A 17758-nucleotide genomic window follows, 5' to 3' on the forward strand; every position below is an offset into this window, starting at 1 on the left:
ACTTGATGTTATTTGTTTGAAGTGTAACTCTGAAAATCTGATTGTATTTTAAGACATGTATATTTTGCTTTAAATTTTAGAAACTGTGATCTAACGTGTAGTAGCTATAATAAGTATCAAAATAAGGATAAGAAAGTGCAAGCTGCACAGCACAAAAAACACTCCCCCACACTAAGATCCCAGGGTTCCTGGGTTCGAATCCCTGCCTGGCCGTGGGTGTTCTTTATGAGTGTCCCTTCATGAATTTCATCATGTCATCACTCATCCTCATCTTCACAATTAGCCAAAAGTGGCAGAAAAGTGAAGTAAAATAAGAAATCAATCAATCAACATCCTGTTGAAGGCCAAAGATGGCCAAATATTATAAGAGTTTTTACATCATACATGTAAATATTGTGTAACAGTACAATTGATAAACATATATATTTTTTTATTAATTTACTTTTCACATTATTTTGTAGGTTCAGTGTGGATCAGTGTTAGATGTTGATCGAGCTGTTCAGGCAGCTAAGAAGGCATTTCACGAAGGAGAGTGGTCCAAAATGAATGCTCGGGACAGAGGATTGATAATGTATAGGTAACTTGCTAGATAAAATATTTATACAAAGCTTTGCAAGATTTTTTCATATATATTATCTCTCATGTATGTAAAAACTTTTTTTTTGTTAGTGCTTAGCCCTTTTAACTTGTTACTAACTTTCAGCTAAAACTCTAAATTCCACGGTGATCCTTCGAGAGCCAAGGCCTGCCAGGTGGTTGTTATTAGACTGCAATTCACTAGTCATATTTCTTTCTAGTAACTATCCAATTGCTGAGTGAACATCAAAATTATGGAGCTCTCACCAGGTATCTAACCTGGACCACTCACTCTTAAGGTGAAATTCTTAATAATTCAGCTACATGGAGGCCCAACTACTGATTCCTTTTCCTGTAAAAATGGATAGCTGGAAGTAAAATTGTTGTCTAGGTTGTTCACAGTGTTGATATTAGAAAAAAATAACTCAAGATTAGCTATTAGAGTAGTACAGAGTGCAAATGTCCTGTAAAGTGTTTAAAATATCAACGTTAGGTGCATACCAATGCACAAATTTATCAATATATAGGTGCACAAATTTATCAATATCGTGATTATCATATGAATGTTTTAGTGCAGTATTATGGATGTAGGTAGCATTCAGCAAAATTGTAAAATCCAGAGAATTCTAATATTTTGCTGTATTGAAATCATAAAGATTAATTGTGCTATGCAGGTAAGTGTAAAATCCAAGAACATGATACATACTTTCACTGTATCTGTAAATGGCTTAGTATGACCCAGAAATCAATGTTTCTTTGTGTAGGTCATACATTTATATATTTGAAATTTCAAAAAATTGACTTAGAAAACTTAGAATTATATGTGAATTTTGTCATTGTGCATACTCTCATGCCTTACTGAAAAAGTAGCCTTGTATTTTGAACTGATGTATACAACACCCTTCTCTAACAGGCTGGCTGATCTGATGGAGGAACGCAAGGAGGAGCTGGCAACAATTGAGTCAATCGATTCAGGAGCAGTGTACACGCTTGCACTGAAGACACACATTGGAATGTCCATCGATACATGGCGTTACTTTGCTGGCTGGGCCGACAAGATCCATGGGTCTACTATTCCCATCAACCATGCACGGCCTAACAGAAATCTTTCCTTCACAAAGAAGGAACCAATTGGGTAAGATTTATTTTCTTCTTGCATAAAGTTCGCTTTGCAAATAGGAACAAATGTCATTCAATTGTTTATCAAGCACATACTGGCAGGTTTAATTAAGGAAAAGAATATACATGGTTAGATATTTCTTGCTATGTTATTTGTAGTTGATTTGTTAATGCAGTGCTTGGCAAGGTGATTTGAAATTTTATTTGTTTTGCATTATCTGTGTTATCACAGTAGTTATTTTATAAACAAATTGAGTGAAACAAGTAATCGGTGCGCTCTTAATATCAGCTGCTGTAGGGATATCTGTCTATCAGTTTAATTGTAAATATTTCTGATACAGTTTTTCCATAATTAGCCTTTAACTTGGTGTAAAATTTTGTTGTTGTTTTTATGAATATAAAGATACAATTTATATGCTGTGATATTATTGTATGGCCAATGCCAAAATACAGAATTTGTGTTCTAAGGCAAAACCTATTTATCTTCAACTGGATAAAGAAGATAATGCTATCCCCTGCATTTCAAAATGTGCCATTAACATAGGGGGTGTGCCCCTTTACTCCTCTAGGGTTGCTATCTGGTACCCATTTATTAGGGCTAGGTGATCCCAAGAGTTGCTTTGTGCAGGAACATGTCGGGGGTGAAAATCCTGCGTGAAATCAGCTATCCTGTAAATCGAACGTAAGTCTCCCACATGAATAATCAGCTTCCTGGAAAACTGTAGTTTTACCATCAGCTGGTTACATACATTAATTAAGGTGGTGAATAAACTATTCATGAAACATAATTTTATATCAATCGTTTACTGTCAGAAAAGAATCCATATCGGTTCATCTGTAAGGGTATGATTTTTTAAAATTCAATCAACAGTTCAGTATTACATTATGACAGATCATAACATCTCAAGTCGAAAAAGTATATAAAAAAATAATAATCACGCTGTACAAATTACAACTTTGCCAGCAATGTGTAAAAAAGCAACAATGGCAATCACACTGTATGAATTATAACTTTGACAGCAATGTAAAGAAAAGCCATATTGACAATCGCATTGTATAAACAAAGAGTAATAGGAGTGTGGAGATATTCTGTGGCTTTGCTTAATGGAAGCTGTGGTTGTAAGTTTTTGCGATGCATGTCAATTGGATTGTTTTCTAATAAATTTCAAGCATGTTTGCCTGTGAAAGTTAATAAAAACCTGAAATTACTAACCCCAGACTTGATTTTGACATTTTGCATGAGTAAGCATATGTGGTTTAAGCCTGAAAGGTAAAAATCCCAGTAAGGAAGTTGGTCCCCTGCGATTCTCCAGTTGCCAGAAGTGCTACGAGAATTGGTAGGCGGTCGCAACATCACTATCAAGATATACAAATGCATTTTTTTTTTACATATATCCCTACCTTTAAAATTCTTAAAAGTAACAAAATACCGCATGATCACAAAGAAAATAAAAACTCCCACCATTTTGTTTGCAACTGCAGCAAGGCCATTCAACGGTGTAGCATACTTTTTCTCATTTCCTAAATATCTATGATAAAGCCAACGTAAGAAAGTTTTATCTTCTGTGTGACTGTGCTATACTTTATTACAAGTTGGCATACTTATTTTCTACAGAGTATGTGGGCTTGTAACTCCCTGGAACTATCCCCTGATGATGCTTTCATGGAAGATGGCTGCTTGCATTGCAGCTGGAAACACTGTAGTTATGAAACCAGCTCAGGTTTCCCCTTTGACTGCCCTGAAGTTTGCAGAGCTTTCTGTTAAAGCTGGTTTTCCACCTGGAGTTATAAACATTGTACCTGGCACTGGTATGTATTGCAATTTATATTAATGTTTGCATTATTTTTATATACCAGAGACGAGACAGATTAAAAATCGTACTCTTTCTGTATCACTCAATAGAGGCATATCAGTGTATCTATTTATGTATCGTTGTTGCTTTGTATTCAGTGTAAAGTGGACTTTGACAGAAACTGAACAACAATGATTTATTGATAAAATTACCAATAATTTTACGAATTCTATATTTCTAGAAGTCGCCTGTGACAGTTTAAAATTCTCATCTTTTTTTATGTTTATAAATATGTACGCATATAATCAATTCACAGTTTATTTTTCAAAGGCAAAGCGTATTGCAGTCACCTGGTTGTTGCGGTAATGACCGACTTATGATTCGTTGAGACTGGTAATTTAAGAGAATTGTTTTACCTTAGGCGTAGTTCTACCAGATGAATAACACTGTACATCGATTTAGATTTTAGAATCTTTATAATACTAAATAATACATAATGGTATGTAGAACCGTAATTACAACTGTCTAATACATCGTAGATAGTAGGAGACGTGTGCGTAATATGTTGCACGCCCGAGCTCACCTGAGCAAGTAGTGTTTGCGTTTGTGCGCATGCGCCACAGACGGCTCGCAGCAGAATGCTTTCATTCCCGAACATACTCCCCCCGGTTGAATGAACATAATTCAACTAATCTCCGTCTTTACCTATGGGGAGGAGCACAATTTTACTAACGCTTCTTCTAAAAACTCTGTCTTTCGTTTTCACTGTCACTACACGCACTAGTCCATCGTTCCCAGGATGCACCGCTTCCACCTTAGCTAGTTTCCACTGTAGTGGGGGTACGTCGTCCTCCTTCAGTAATACAACTATCCCTGGAGATAAGTTCTTGGTGGAGGATGTCCACTTCTGGCGTTGTTGAAGAGAATGTAGGTATTCTTTATTCCACTGCTTCCAAATGGATCTTCTCATCTTCTGTATCAGCTGGTATCTGCAAAGTCTATTGTCAGGTATGAGGGTAAGGTCAGGTTCTGGGAAGGTTGTTATGGGTCTGCCAATGAGAAAATGCCCTGGAGTTAATATCTGGTGATCTGATTCGTCAGGTAAAATGCAAAGTGGTCTTGAATTTAATATTGCTTCAATCTGGCAAAGTAAAGTACTTAACTCTTCATAGGTTAGTATGGTGCTTCCCATCACTCTTCGTAGATGATGTTTTAGCGATTTAATCGCCGCTTCCCAGAGTCCACCGACATTTGGCACTCTTGGCGGTATGAATTTCCATTCAAAGTGCTCATTTGCAGCGTAGTCTTGAATGACATCTTGAAACTGGGTAGATTCTAACATATTGTGTAGTTCCTGAAGTTCTCTGTGTGCACCTCGAAAGGTACTGGCGTTGTCACTGTAAATGACTGCACATTTTCCTCTTCAGGATATAAATCTTTTCAATGCAGCTAAGAATGCTTCGGTTGTTAAATCTGTAACAATTTCAATGTGTACAGCCTTCGTTGAAAAACACACAAAAAGTGCAATGAAACATTTTCTCGTCGCTTTGCTCCTTGGCGCTCCAGTCTTTATCCTTATCGGTCCCGCGTAGTCTACGCCACTGTACATGAATGGATAAGCTGCTCGGATTCTGTGCTCCGGTAGATGTCCCATCAGTTGTTTACTAGCTTCTGATTTGAGTCTATGGCATTTAATACAATAGTGTAGGAGGTGCTTAACTATTTGTCTTCCCCGGACGATCCAATATTTTTGTCTGATAGAGGAAAGTAACTGTGTTCCAGCATGCAGTAATCTGTGATGTTCGTATTCCTTTAACAGCCGTGTAAGATGGGCCTTAGGAGGCAAGATTATCTGATGTTTAGCCTCAAAAGCTAGATCGCTGTTTTGTAAACGCCCGCCCACGTGAATAATGGAATCGGCGTCGACAAATGGATACAGATCTTTTATTCCACTGTTTGGTGAAACTTCTCTCTTGTGTGTCAAGTCTTTTATTTCCTGCACGTAGAATAAGGGTTGCGTTATTTTAATGCACGTATCTGTGGCTCGTTTCAAATCTTTGGCATTCAGTTTCGAAGTAAATCGAAGTACAAACATTTCTCTTCGTGGGTCCCTTGCAATTATCAATGAAAATATGACAAAGTGCCATAACTCTTATCATTCTCAAAAGGTTAGAGAATCACGTAAGAATTTCATCTGATTTGTGTGTAGTTACCAATGAGGTTATTTTCACCTTCCTTCGTTCTGGTACTTCTATAGGTGCATTAATTCCAAAACTGATCTCGTTGATGGCTAAATTCGGATCTTTATCTGATTGGCTTAAAAATACTGGTCGTTGTAACCAAAATGAGTTTCCCTTTAGCTTCAGGGATTCGACTCCTCTCGATAACATATCAGCAGGATTATCCTTTGACCTTACATGCCTCCAATCACACACTTGTGTGTATTCCTGTATTTGAGCCACTCTATTTGCCATAAAGGGTTTCCAAGTCTCTGGGTCCTTTGCAATCCATGCCTTTGCAATCCATGCCAAAACAATCTGCGAGTCTGTATATAAATATACCTCGTTTATTTGGAGATTTAATATAGGTATTACCTTGTTAACTAATTTTGCTAATGTAAGTGCTGCGCACAGCTCAAGATGAGGTAAAGTTATTTTCTTAATTGGTGCAACTTTCCCCTTGCTGCACAATAACCGTGAATTAACTTCTCCTCCTGCAGTTACAGTTCTGGCGTAAATGCACGCGCCGTACATTCTCTCAGACGCGTCAAAAAACCCATGAATTTGAATGTTTATAATCTTCCCTTTAGGTAAAATACATCGTGGAACCTTAATGTCTGAAATGTGGCATATTTGTGCTTGTAAACCCTTCCATTCGTTTAATACATCTGAAGGTAACTCGTCGTCCCAGGATACATTTAACTTTCATAGTTTCTGTAGAAACTGTTTAAACAGTGCAATAACAGGCCCAATAATTCCGAGCAGATCGAAGAGTTGCACGATTTGACTGGCAACCCTGCGCTTGCTTAATGTTTCTTGAACGTTCAAGTCATAGCAGGCCAAATTGTTTTTTCTTTACACGCATCGTCGAAAGGCTTTGTTTATTGTAAGGAGGTTTGCTGCAGCCAGCAGCCTTACTGTTTCTTTGATTGTTGATAGCTGGGTGATTGTTTACAAAACAAGCGTTGGTGTCTGCTTTCTCTGCTTGATCCCGCATAGGGGAAGTTGTAATGCATTTCTTCCTTCCGACGACTGGATTGCTGCGTGGATGGTAGGTTGTAAGATGATGTTTCTTCGCCGGTGCGAGTGTAGCCTACTCAGCATTGCGTTCTGGCGCTGAATCTCCGGCCGTTAATATGCAAAGAGTGTCAGCGGTGGTATTCCAATTGACACCTAGAGTTTTTGTACTGTCGTCGTTAGACAGAATCATGTCTTTAACTTCCCGTAGCTCTAAAGGTATAGTTTCCATTACTCTTGCAGAGTTGGAGGCCCATTTTCGTAGCTTAAATCCTCCTGCCGATAATAATGCTGACAGTTCTTTACGTAAATTAATGGCTTGATTTTCGTCTTCTTGCCCTGACAGCAAGTCATCGATATAAAAGTCTCTCTTCAGTGTTTCAGCAGCTTGTGGATAGTTGTGCATTTCGTCTGTCGCTAGTTGCTGTAGGCATTTAGTTGCTAGATATGAGCTAGATGTCAGGCCATAAGTTACAGTGTTCAATTCGTAGATCATCAGTGGTTCGTCGTGAGATTTTCTCCATAATATGCACTGTAATTTCCTATCAGAAGGGTGCATATGAATCATCCTATACATCTTCTCAATATCAGATTTCAGAGCGATTATATGAGTCCTGAAGCGAAGCAGTAACCCGAACAGATCCTCTTGTAGGACCGGTCCTGCACTTTGTAGACAATTGAGTGACCGGCCAATGGTCGTTTTTGCTGAAGCGTCGAATACGACCCTTACCTTTGTCCTGGAGCTGGCTGGCTGATGGGGGATGAAATATCGGATGTCTTCCATTCCTGGTGCCTCTCGCACTTCCTGCACTGCTTGCATGTGGTGTAATCTCTCGTACTCGTTCATAAATTCCACATATTCTTCTTTCAATTCCAGTTCTCTCTGTAGTCGGCGTTCTAACTGTAAAAATCTGGAGTGTGCATATTCCAAAGATTCCCCTAACGCTGATCTTTCTTCGGTCAAAGGTAAATGTACCATGTAAGTGCCATCTTCATTCCTTTCTGTAGTTTGGCGAAAATGTGCTTCCATTTTCTTTTCTTTAGGCGACATAATTTCTTCTGGCAAATCTTCAATCGACCAGAAACAATGTAAGAGCATTTCCAACGGTTCACCCTGTATAAAGAATGATTGCTTGGATGTGACGTTGTACCTGGAGTGTTGCCCACTACAATCCAGCCAAACTGTGTGTTTTGTAACGTAGGATAAGGTCCTTGTTTGGACATCTTCTCTGGCAGTAGGATATCGAAAAATATACTTGCAGAAATTAAAATGTCAATCCTTGCAGGAACATTGAAGTTTTCATCCGCCAGGTCAATATCTGTAGGTATCTCCCATGTCGAAGTATCCATTTTTTCTGCAGGCAAACGTTCCGTAATATTCTTCAAGGCAGAACATTGTGCCTCTACTGTAAATTCATTGAATCTTGATTTTAATTCCACATTCACAGCATAAGGTGAGTTTACATTGTTGGAACTTGTATCCTGTATCAACGTATTTTGTCTCTGTCTTCGTAACCCAAGACGTTGTACCGTATACATACTAATGAGGTTCACTTGAGACCCCGGGTCCAGTAAGATGCAGCAAGGCAAGTATTTTCCATCTTTCTCCTTTGCCAGAACACAGGCAGTAGCCAGCAAAACATTTTGGTTCTTATTCTTTACTGAATACGATGAACTGGCTCCCTCTCCGACTTGAGGGTTGGAAACACTGATTCCTTCGTTCGCAGCTGATATTCCTGGAATGAGGGGAGGTACACGGGGCTCGCCACCCCTCTCTTCGTGCAAACTCGTGTGATGACAGGACCTGCAAGAGCCTGCTTTACAATTTAACACTGAGTGATTAGCAAAATGCAAACAGTTTGTGCATATGCGGTTCTCACGCAGGAATTTATATTTCTGTTTATTCGTCAATTTCAAAAATGACTGGCATCTGAATAAAGGATGAAAAGGAGATGCATCTCTGCAATAGATGCAGCTTTTGGTCGACGTAGTAAAATACGTGTTAGAGGTTTCTGGCGGTCTTGACTTAACGTTACTAACAGCTGGTGACCTTGAAAATGGCTTTGTCGATGTCGAAGATTCATTTGCTTCGAATTTCTGTAGAGAGTTGCACTTAGCTTCTAAAAATATAAGCAATTCTTCGATGGTACTGAATTCTGTATTGCTTGATTGTTTCTCAAAGTCTCTTCTCATACATTTATCCAATTTGGCTGAAAGATACTGAACGAGAAATATATCAATTAAGTCTGCGTCTCCCTGAATGTTTCTTAATGCTTCTATAGAACTTCTAATCATAGTCATGAACTTTCTTAATTCTGTTACACTTTCCTTAGTGACTGAAGATACATTCAAAATGTCATTTACGTAAGCAGCGGCTATTAATTTTGGATTATTGTATTTGCGCTGAATCAAATCCCAGGCAACCTTCTAATTATCACCTGTGAGTTGCAAATTCTCGATCGTTTGTAATGCATCGCCCTTTAACGAAAGCCGTAAATACTGCAATCTTTGTATGTCTGACAAGGTTTCATTTGTTTCTATGAGTGCTACCAAAATATCTTGAAACGATGAAAACTGAGTGTAGTTTCCGTCAAACATTGGTAAAGTTACATCTGGGAGCTTGATTGGAGATTTAGTTTCAGGCTTACATGTGTTATTCTTTCTCGTCGAGTCTTTGTCTATTATTGAAAGCATTTTAGCTTCTAACGTGAAGTAACTTATCTCAAGTGACGCTCTCTTCTCGTCATGAGATTGCTGATCTGATAATTCGGCTATCTTGTCCATTACATCCTCTAGTTTTGACCAAACAGTGCCGAGTTGCTTATGCCTGGCTACAATTTTGTTTACATGACCACTTGCCTCGTCATAATTCGACATGTAGTTCTGAAGCCGAGTTAATTGTCCTTGAATTACACTGCGTTGTCTCATGAGCTTCTCAAGCATTTCACTTTCTTCCGGCATTTTCTCAGGCAAGGTTAGGAATATGAACAAACAAGCATGGAAAAGGTAAATAAAAGGATTTACTCACGTACATGGAATCTGCAGCCGTTGATAATTCCTCTGCTCTTGGCAACCCTGTGACTGGATCGTGCTGTCCGTTGATTCTCCTAGCTCGCTCTAATTTCCCCTCGCACGGCGTGGCTGAAGTGGCGGGAAAACTGCTTTGTTCTGTAACTTCACTGTCTGTAACACTTCACTTCACTGAACTGCACTTTCACCAGTCCCGTCGTTTACCGATATCCGTAATTCATCCGGTTTTGCAGAGGACCATATGTTGCGGTAATGACCGACTTATGATTCGTTGAGACTCTGGTAATTTAATAGAATTGTTTTACCTTAGGCGTAGTTCTACCAGATGAATAACACGGTACATCAATTTAGATTTTAGAATCTTTATAATACTAAATAATACATAATAGTATGTAGAACCGTAATTACAACTGTCTAATACATCATAGATAGTAGGAGACGTGCGTAATATGTTGCACGGCCGAGCTCACCTGAGCAAGTAGTCTTTGCGCTTGTGCGCATGAGCCGCAGACGGCTCGCAGCAGAATGCTTTCATTCCCGAACACTGGTTACATACTGTATATACTCACGTATAATGTGCACCTTTTTTTTTTCAGAATATTTCCCCCAATAAACTATGGTGCTTATTATGCACGGAATAAATAGAACAGCCAAAATGAAACCATACATGTTTTCACTATGTCACTGCGTAAAACACATATATATCAAAAGGCACAAATACAAATTACCAAGTTGGATTTCTTTAGTAAATTTTTTAATAAAAAAAAACTATAAAAGTGAAATAGCCATTCTCATGATTTTTCACTTTGCAAGGGAACGTTTTGCGAGACTCCAAGAAAAGTGATGCTGTTCTGGCGGAATTCGAGCATGCACCTCCTGTGTGTATTAGTGGTATTTGCTGTACTGCACATTATATAAGAGATATAATTGATTGTTGTTTTCCCAATCAAAAAATAGGGTGCACATTATTCATGCATAAAGACGGTAATTTAATTATGGAGGTTCAAATCATTCAGATTCTTCAGGGTACATGTACAATTTTAAATCTGATTGTTAATTTATCAGTTCTTATTGGTAATGGTTTTGTGTTGGTACTTTATTAGCCTGCTACCCAAGGCAACCATTTATAGACCATTTATATGATCTAACAGACTACATGCTACCCTGAAGACGGAGGCAGATTCAGCCTCCGAAACGTAGGTAAAACAGTGGTTAAAAGTCCAAAAACTAGAACTGCTAAATACTGTCTACCTTGAATAAAACGTGACAAATTTGTGAGTAAATTTTAATGTTGAATTGATGATACTTTTCTTTAGTGTAGATATTGTTAAATATTACATAATTCTCTTGATATTAATGAATGAAGCATACATAATTCATCCTAATTTTCCTAACATTTCTACTTTTTACGAGCAATCACACCATACTATTGTACTGCTATTTGGTCGTTTTTACGTATTTATTTACTTTTCTGTTTCTACCTTCAAGAGAAACCCATCTTAAATTTTTAAAATCATAAATATGTTTGTAAAAAAACTATGAAATTTAAATTCTTGTCTTCACGTTATACAGAAGTTGAAATTCCCATGTTAAGATGCACTAGTTACTGCCCCCACATGTTATTTATTTCCATATTATTTCAGATGCAGAGAGAGTGTGGCTTTTTTCGTATACACTTTCCAGTGCACATCTCTAAATAAATATTCACTTCAGTTGTAAAATTGACATACTTAGCATCTGTAGAGTTTTGTCTTATGATTGTGTTAGACAAAATTGATATAAATTTGTTTCTCCCAGGTTCTGTTGTTGGAAATGCTATCGCAAGTCATCCTGAGGTTCGTAAAATTGGGTTCACAGGCAGCACAGAGATTGGACAAGTCATCATGCGAACATGTGCCGATTCCAACCTGAAAAAAGTGTCGCTTGAGCTTGGCGGGAAGTCCCCGTTGATTATCTTTGGTGACTGTGATCTGGATAGAGCTGTGAGAATGGTGAGCATTTAATCTGATTTTAGTTATTTAGCATTGCTTTTCTAACACTTTTGTTTGAATGTGGGACCACTGACATCGTGACACTCTGTGCTAACCACTGTGCCACACAGGTGGTGAATAGTTTGTGGATAATATCAGCCAATAATTGCATGCTGATTTATTTATTGGCAGTTTTCTGTTTATTCATGAATATTTAATTAACGTATTTTCCACAAATAATCAAATTTTAATAGTATAGTATTAATTGTAAGTAGGCCTATATACACATTTAAAAATAAATCAATTGTACTTGCAGTTTCCTGAGAATAAGCTGTTTAGTTATTCAGTTAGAAAAATAAATTCTTTAATCAGTTATAATCACGTAATCAATGCATTGAGTGAATGTTAACCTGTATTAGTATTTTAGGGAAGATAGCACAAGAATGATACGTGTACAAAATCACATTTCTTGGTGGCCTCTAGTAATATATAGTTTATTTGCAGGGCATGAGTGGAGTGTTTTTCAACAAAGGAGAGAATTGCATTGCTGCTGGAAGGCTGTTCGTCGAGGCCTCGATTCATGATGAGTTTGTGAGAAGAGTTGTTGAGGAGACAAAGAGAATGGTAAGGTTATTGATGTGTGATAAATTGTGTGGCAGGAGTCCTTAAATTAAAAGTAACTATAATTTGCACCTGATTACATTCTTCACGTAGTATACTGTAAGGCTTTGCTGAACAGGCAGATGTGTCTCATTGTGTGTCTGATGTTTGTCAATTACTCCCTCTGTCCCATAATTATTGTCCAGTACACCTTTGTTTGTTGTCTCATAATAATTGCCTGATATTCAAACTGTGACATTGGTCTATACAGAAGAAGAACATGAAACACGGGAATGAGTCATACAACTTTATTACTCAAGGATCAGTACAAATTGTGCTTTCCATCAGCCTCTTCGTCAGTCATTCCTGTACTACCATTTCGGCATACCGGACTATAATTATGGGACAGAGGGAGTACTTGTTATTTTCTCATAGGTTTACTTATTGATTTATAGCTTTTGCTCTTGCATCTTTTTAAGGGCCTCTGTTGTAAATGGGTTGGGACAGATTATAATAATAACCCGTGATGCAACAGCCCTTGAGGGACAGGGTCTACCTATGACTGCTGGTCTCACTCCCACCTGCTGAGGTGGGAGATCATCCAACTATTTCCAAGGTGACATGTAGTCGCATGATGAACCCCCAGTCATCATTCTAGGTTTCCGTTACCAGGTTACGCTACTCATTCGTAGCTCCCCAATTTCTTTATGGTATTGGGTGGCCATCAGTTCCATACACAGGCTGAAATCTCAGGAGAAAAGTTATGCTTTCTCCAGGAGACTCGAACCTGCACGCGACCCGTAGCCAGAGCCCAAAGCATGATGCCTTAGACTGCACAGCCGTGCTGTGGGACGTTGGGACAGATTAATCAGCCAATATCAATAACATTCATCATAATTTTACCAATTCAATGTTTCTATAAACAGTCTCTAATTGAATTCACAGTTCTGCAACTTCATGTTTTGAATATAAGGTATATCCATGTCATGGTCTTGTGAGGTAGATTTATAAATAAGTTCGAACCCAGTGCAGTTACATTAATTAATGAGGTGAATGAACCATTCAGGGTCTTCATGAGAGGTTTCCATATTGGTTATCAGTAGAGGCACATATTTTTGGTAAATAAAAAAGCAAAATTTCGGTACAAAAACAGCGTCAATTTTGGGTTTAAAAGCGGTAAATAAAATAAAATTTCGCTGTTATAGCGGTGAAAAAGTGGTGTATAAAATGACATTTTGGTTTTAAAATTGTGAATATAATCCTAAATTTGATTTAAAAACTGCACTTACTACACAAAATAAACATATACCTTCTAATAACACATTTATGTCGTTACCAGAATATTCCTCTATAAAGGGGTCCATTTTTTGCTTCTCAAATATTTACAGCAAAATTAATCAATTTTCCATGAATTGCGTAACTTGCAGGATAATTCTGACTTCAGAAATTGTTGCATCTGTAAATAAACTCTAAATTTCGTGTTTTCATTTTGCATTATTTCGTGACAAAACAGGGTAGGAAAATGCAGCTCACACCTTTCAGAAACATGAAAAATTAACATTACAATGTGTTATTTCACATTTCGTGCTTTCGTCAAAAACTAAATATGCATGCCTCTAGTTATCAGTATCTGTAAATTTTATATTAGTATTTTATTAATATTGGCAGAACTTTCATATTTAACATAAAATATTTGTCCAGGTGATAGGAGATCCATTAAACAGAAGCACCCACCATGGACCGCAAAACCACAAGGCACATTTGGACAAGTTGCTGGAATATTGTGAAACGGGTGTAAAAGAAGGAGCAAAGCTTGTCTATGGAGGGAAGCGTTTGGAGAGACCAGGCCTCTTTATGGAACCCACAATTTTCACTAACGTGGAAGATCATATGTTCATAGCCAAGGAAGAGTCATTTGGACCAGTCATGGTGATATCTAAATTCAACAATGGGTAAGATTTCTCCATACACCATATAGGACATTTAGTTGTGACTAATTTCTTGGAAATTATCAACATTTGTGGAAATCGATTGGAAACAGCAAAGTTACAGAAACTAATTGTAACTATATTTCTGTAGCCTTTTCATTATTGTTTAAATCTTATGATCAATACATGCATTAGGATTGAGTAAATTCCTAAGAAAGCTTCAATGTCCTCAGAAAGTGACAATCAACACATGTCATGTGTCAGTTGAGAACCAATCAATAGAATACAGTGTGAAATGGTATTTCCTGGTTCATTTTTAAGTGGCATGTGTCTCTCTCTCTCTCTCTCACACACACGCACACATATATATACATACATACATATATTGCATACGTTTAGTCTCATATTATTAATTTTAAATAAAAGAAAAACACACAAGCTCAACCAGGACGTCATTCCAGGTCTCTGGCATAACATGCAAAATGCAGATTCAAATATTTCAGAAATTATACATAATCTGCATTTTCAATTAGTTTTGTGAGAAAACTATTGTGACAGAAGCTATCAAGTGAAAGTGATTCTATAGTTATGTTATAAATGAATCTAATAATACTTCAGAGCACAACTCTCATAGAAAATTGATCTGTCATAGTTGAGGGTAATGGTTATTTTCTAACACTTGTAACTGTTCTAGACAATGCTAATATGTTGAAGTATCAAAAGCAGCATCGACTCAGCATTGACCTATTCACTTTTCCCCTTCATTCCAGTGATGTAGATGGGGTGATCAAACGTGCCAACAATACTGAGTTTGGTCTTGCTTCTGGAGTGTTCACAAAAGACATTAACAAAGCAATGTACGTGTCAGAAAAAATAGAAGCAGGAACAGTGTTTGTAAATACCTACAACAAGACTGACGTTGCAGCACCATTTGGAGGATTCAAGCAGTCTGGATTTGGGAAAGATCTGGGTGAGTGTTGAAGTAATATTGTTTCCTTTGTGCATAAAATCCTCAGAATATTCTAGTGTTTTAGCACTCGATGCTCCGTGTGGAAATAAAGGTTTTATTATAGGGATTTACAGAGAAACACAATTGTCTGTGGTAACACCTCAGACAAATGGAAGCAAAATAATTAAAAATATATACCATGACAGGATATGACAGATATTCTTTACATGTTACACGTAGGAATTGTAGCTTTCCTTGCGACGTGATTCGAACAAGTGTTGTCAGGTTACCAGCCAGGTTAAGTTGATGTTGACTTCCAGTGTTTCAGAGCGCATACATTGATCATCAGGGAATGATGAGAGCAATGTTCATTGACTTAACCTGGCTGGTAAGCCGAGAACACTTGTTCGAATTTGCATGTTCATATGTTTTAACACATCTACTGTGGTTTTGTTTTGATTTAGATGTAAAAAGGGTTGAAAAACTGTACTGCTTTTAAAAGTTTTATCCTTGTAGTTTCAACTTACATTTATTGCATTTAATAGATACAGTCCTCAATCAATTGTTCACTGGTTGACCATTCTCTTGGCAAAACTTTGCTAGCAAGTTCTGCTTCCCATTGACAGCAACATTTGGAACTAGACTTTAATAGTCATTTGTCATTTGGTGACTAATGCATAACATTGTAGGTGCCAAAGCTGACAATTTAGTCAGCAAGTGTGATTCAATAGCACACACACACACACAAAAAGGGCCAGTACCAAAATTTAGTGTACACAAGATATCTCCATTTCTATAGGACCATTCCTGAACAACCGATTGTCCCATTCTTTTCCTGCAGTTGACAGTCAAAAGCATGCCACATCTTGTCCCTCTCTTACCCTTTCCACGTTAAAATGACCATTTAGAATACCCCCTCCCCTTATTGCAACAAAGGCCAGATATCCATCCACCTGTGCCACCCTCCCCCTTCTGTGAAGGGAAAGAAGCGTGTTAACTCGGAACCAGCCCATCTTTCTCCACGGTTCCATAACCCCAAGATTTATGTCATGAGGAAGATGAAAGTCATCAAATGCTGTCCAGAGATTATGCTTTCCTTTATCTTACAAGGTGAAACTTTGTTGCATAGCATTATGCTTCAAGAACCTATGTGGCCTTTCTGATTGTGCAGTGGTAATTTTATTCTTATAATAATGTGGTCCCAGGTTCAATGTGGAGGCACATAGTGGCTCAGATCCCACTTTAAACTGTAGGTCCAGTCCCAATTATCTTTTCTGTGCATAGACTTAAAAATAAACTCAAATAAACTAAACAAGCTTAAAAGAACCTATGGATGTCATACTTCAGTGTTTGACAATGTAAGAAACACAAATCCTAAGCTAGTTATCTTCGATACCAGTCCAGGGTAATGTATTATTCGTGTTTGTTTCTACAATAATTTCATTAGATATTCATTTACATTCAATCTCGATTAACTAATTATAAATTGATTGGGCCAAAGAGATGTCCCCTGTTGTCCAGTAATCTGCAAATAACTCATGTTCCTGCATTAAAAGGATTCAAAATAAGATGCAACATTTTCTTATGCATTCTTATTATAATAAGAATGCCAAACAAAAAATAAATTAATTTGCAACTTGCAAGCACTAATTTTGAACACTGATTGGAAGTTCAAGAATTACTGTACAATGAAATTACATCAACAGAGCAGGTTTACTAATGCTACTTTTGTGTCATTTGCTCTTTCTTTCTGTTAAGGCATCTGCTTTGATAATGGCTTCATTACATACGACCTCTCATAATGCTGGAACTGGGGTACATGCAGCCAAGTGTATTATAGTATAGAATGGCCTTAATACAGGGGCTGTTCACTAAATAGGGTTAACCTTGCCTACTGAACAGCCCTGTTATGTGTATTGAGAATTATTGTGAAGCTATATACTTTTAAACTTAAATTTTTGGTTTCTTTTTGTTTTGCAGGTGAGGAAGCATTAAATGAGTACCTGAAAGTGAAGTGTATAACAGTTGAATACTAAAAAAATCATCAAGACATGAAGATCTATTTTTGTAACTTTTTAAAATTGTTTTGTGACAAATTTTTTATACATTTTTTTTATAAGACAATCAAACATTCCAGTTTACAAATTCTGAGGTTTTAAAATAGGTGGTTATATTTTGAAATGCATTGTCATATGCATATATTTTATTACAGTACTTAATGTAAACTTGTTATTGAATAAACAAATTAGTAATTAGCATTTTGTTCTTATTTTTTATTCTGAGTGGAGTTTTCTTTGGAATTTTTAACATAGCTTGCCATATTATACATGTGTTCTTTTGAAATATGTGATTTACAAATGAAAGTATTTAAATTCCTTTGTTATTTAACCTCACTTCTCTTTTAACTTCCTATTTCTCTTGTACATACACCTCATTTTTGATTGTAATAATGTAAACACTATATCAGTTGCATATTCTCCCATGTTATCTAGTGCCAGCCTTCGTGGCGGTGGTTAGCACAGCGTACTTCAACGCCAGGGGTCCCGGGTTCGAATCC

General features: G+C 37.3%; 1 protein-coding gene across 1 annotated transcript in view; it reads left to right on the forward strand.

Annotated features, from left to right (window-relative positions):
* LOC145985408 (mitochondrial 10-formyltetrahydrofolate dehydrogenase) overlaps window positions 1-17456 on the forward strand; it is a 38075-nt gene extending 20619 nt beyond the window's left edge. Inside the window, exons 9-16 of the mRNA XM_083119399.1 lie at window positions 462-577; window positions 1490-1711; window positions 3311-3504; window positions 11552-11745; window positions 12229-12348; window positions 14026-14276; window positions 15023-15222; window positions 17182-17456. Of these exons, the coding sequence (XP_082975525.1) occupies window positions 462-577; window positions 1490-1711; window positions 3311-3504; window positions 11552-11745; window positions 12229-12348; window positions 14026-14276; window positions 15023-15222; window positions 17182-17237 (1353 nt within the window). The 3' untranslated portion in view covers window positions 17238-17456. The remainder of the gene's footprint in view (window positions 1-461; window positions 578-1489; window positions 1712-3310; window positions 3505-11551; window positions 11746-12228; window positions 12349-14025; window positions 14277-15022; window positions 15223-17181) is intronic.
* Window positions 17457-17758: the final 302 nt, after the last annotated feature.

The sequence above is a fragment of the Lepisma saccharinum genome, chromosome 3 (assembly GCF_977018435.1).
Source record: "Lepisma saccharinum chromosome 3, izLepSacc3.1, whole genome shotgun sequence".
Taxonomy (NCBI): Eukaryota; Metazoa; Arthropoda; class Insecta; order Zygentoma; family Lepismatidae; genus Lepisma; species Lepisma saccharinum.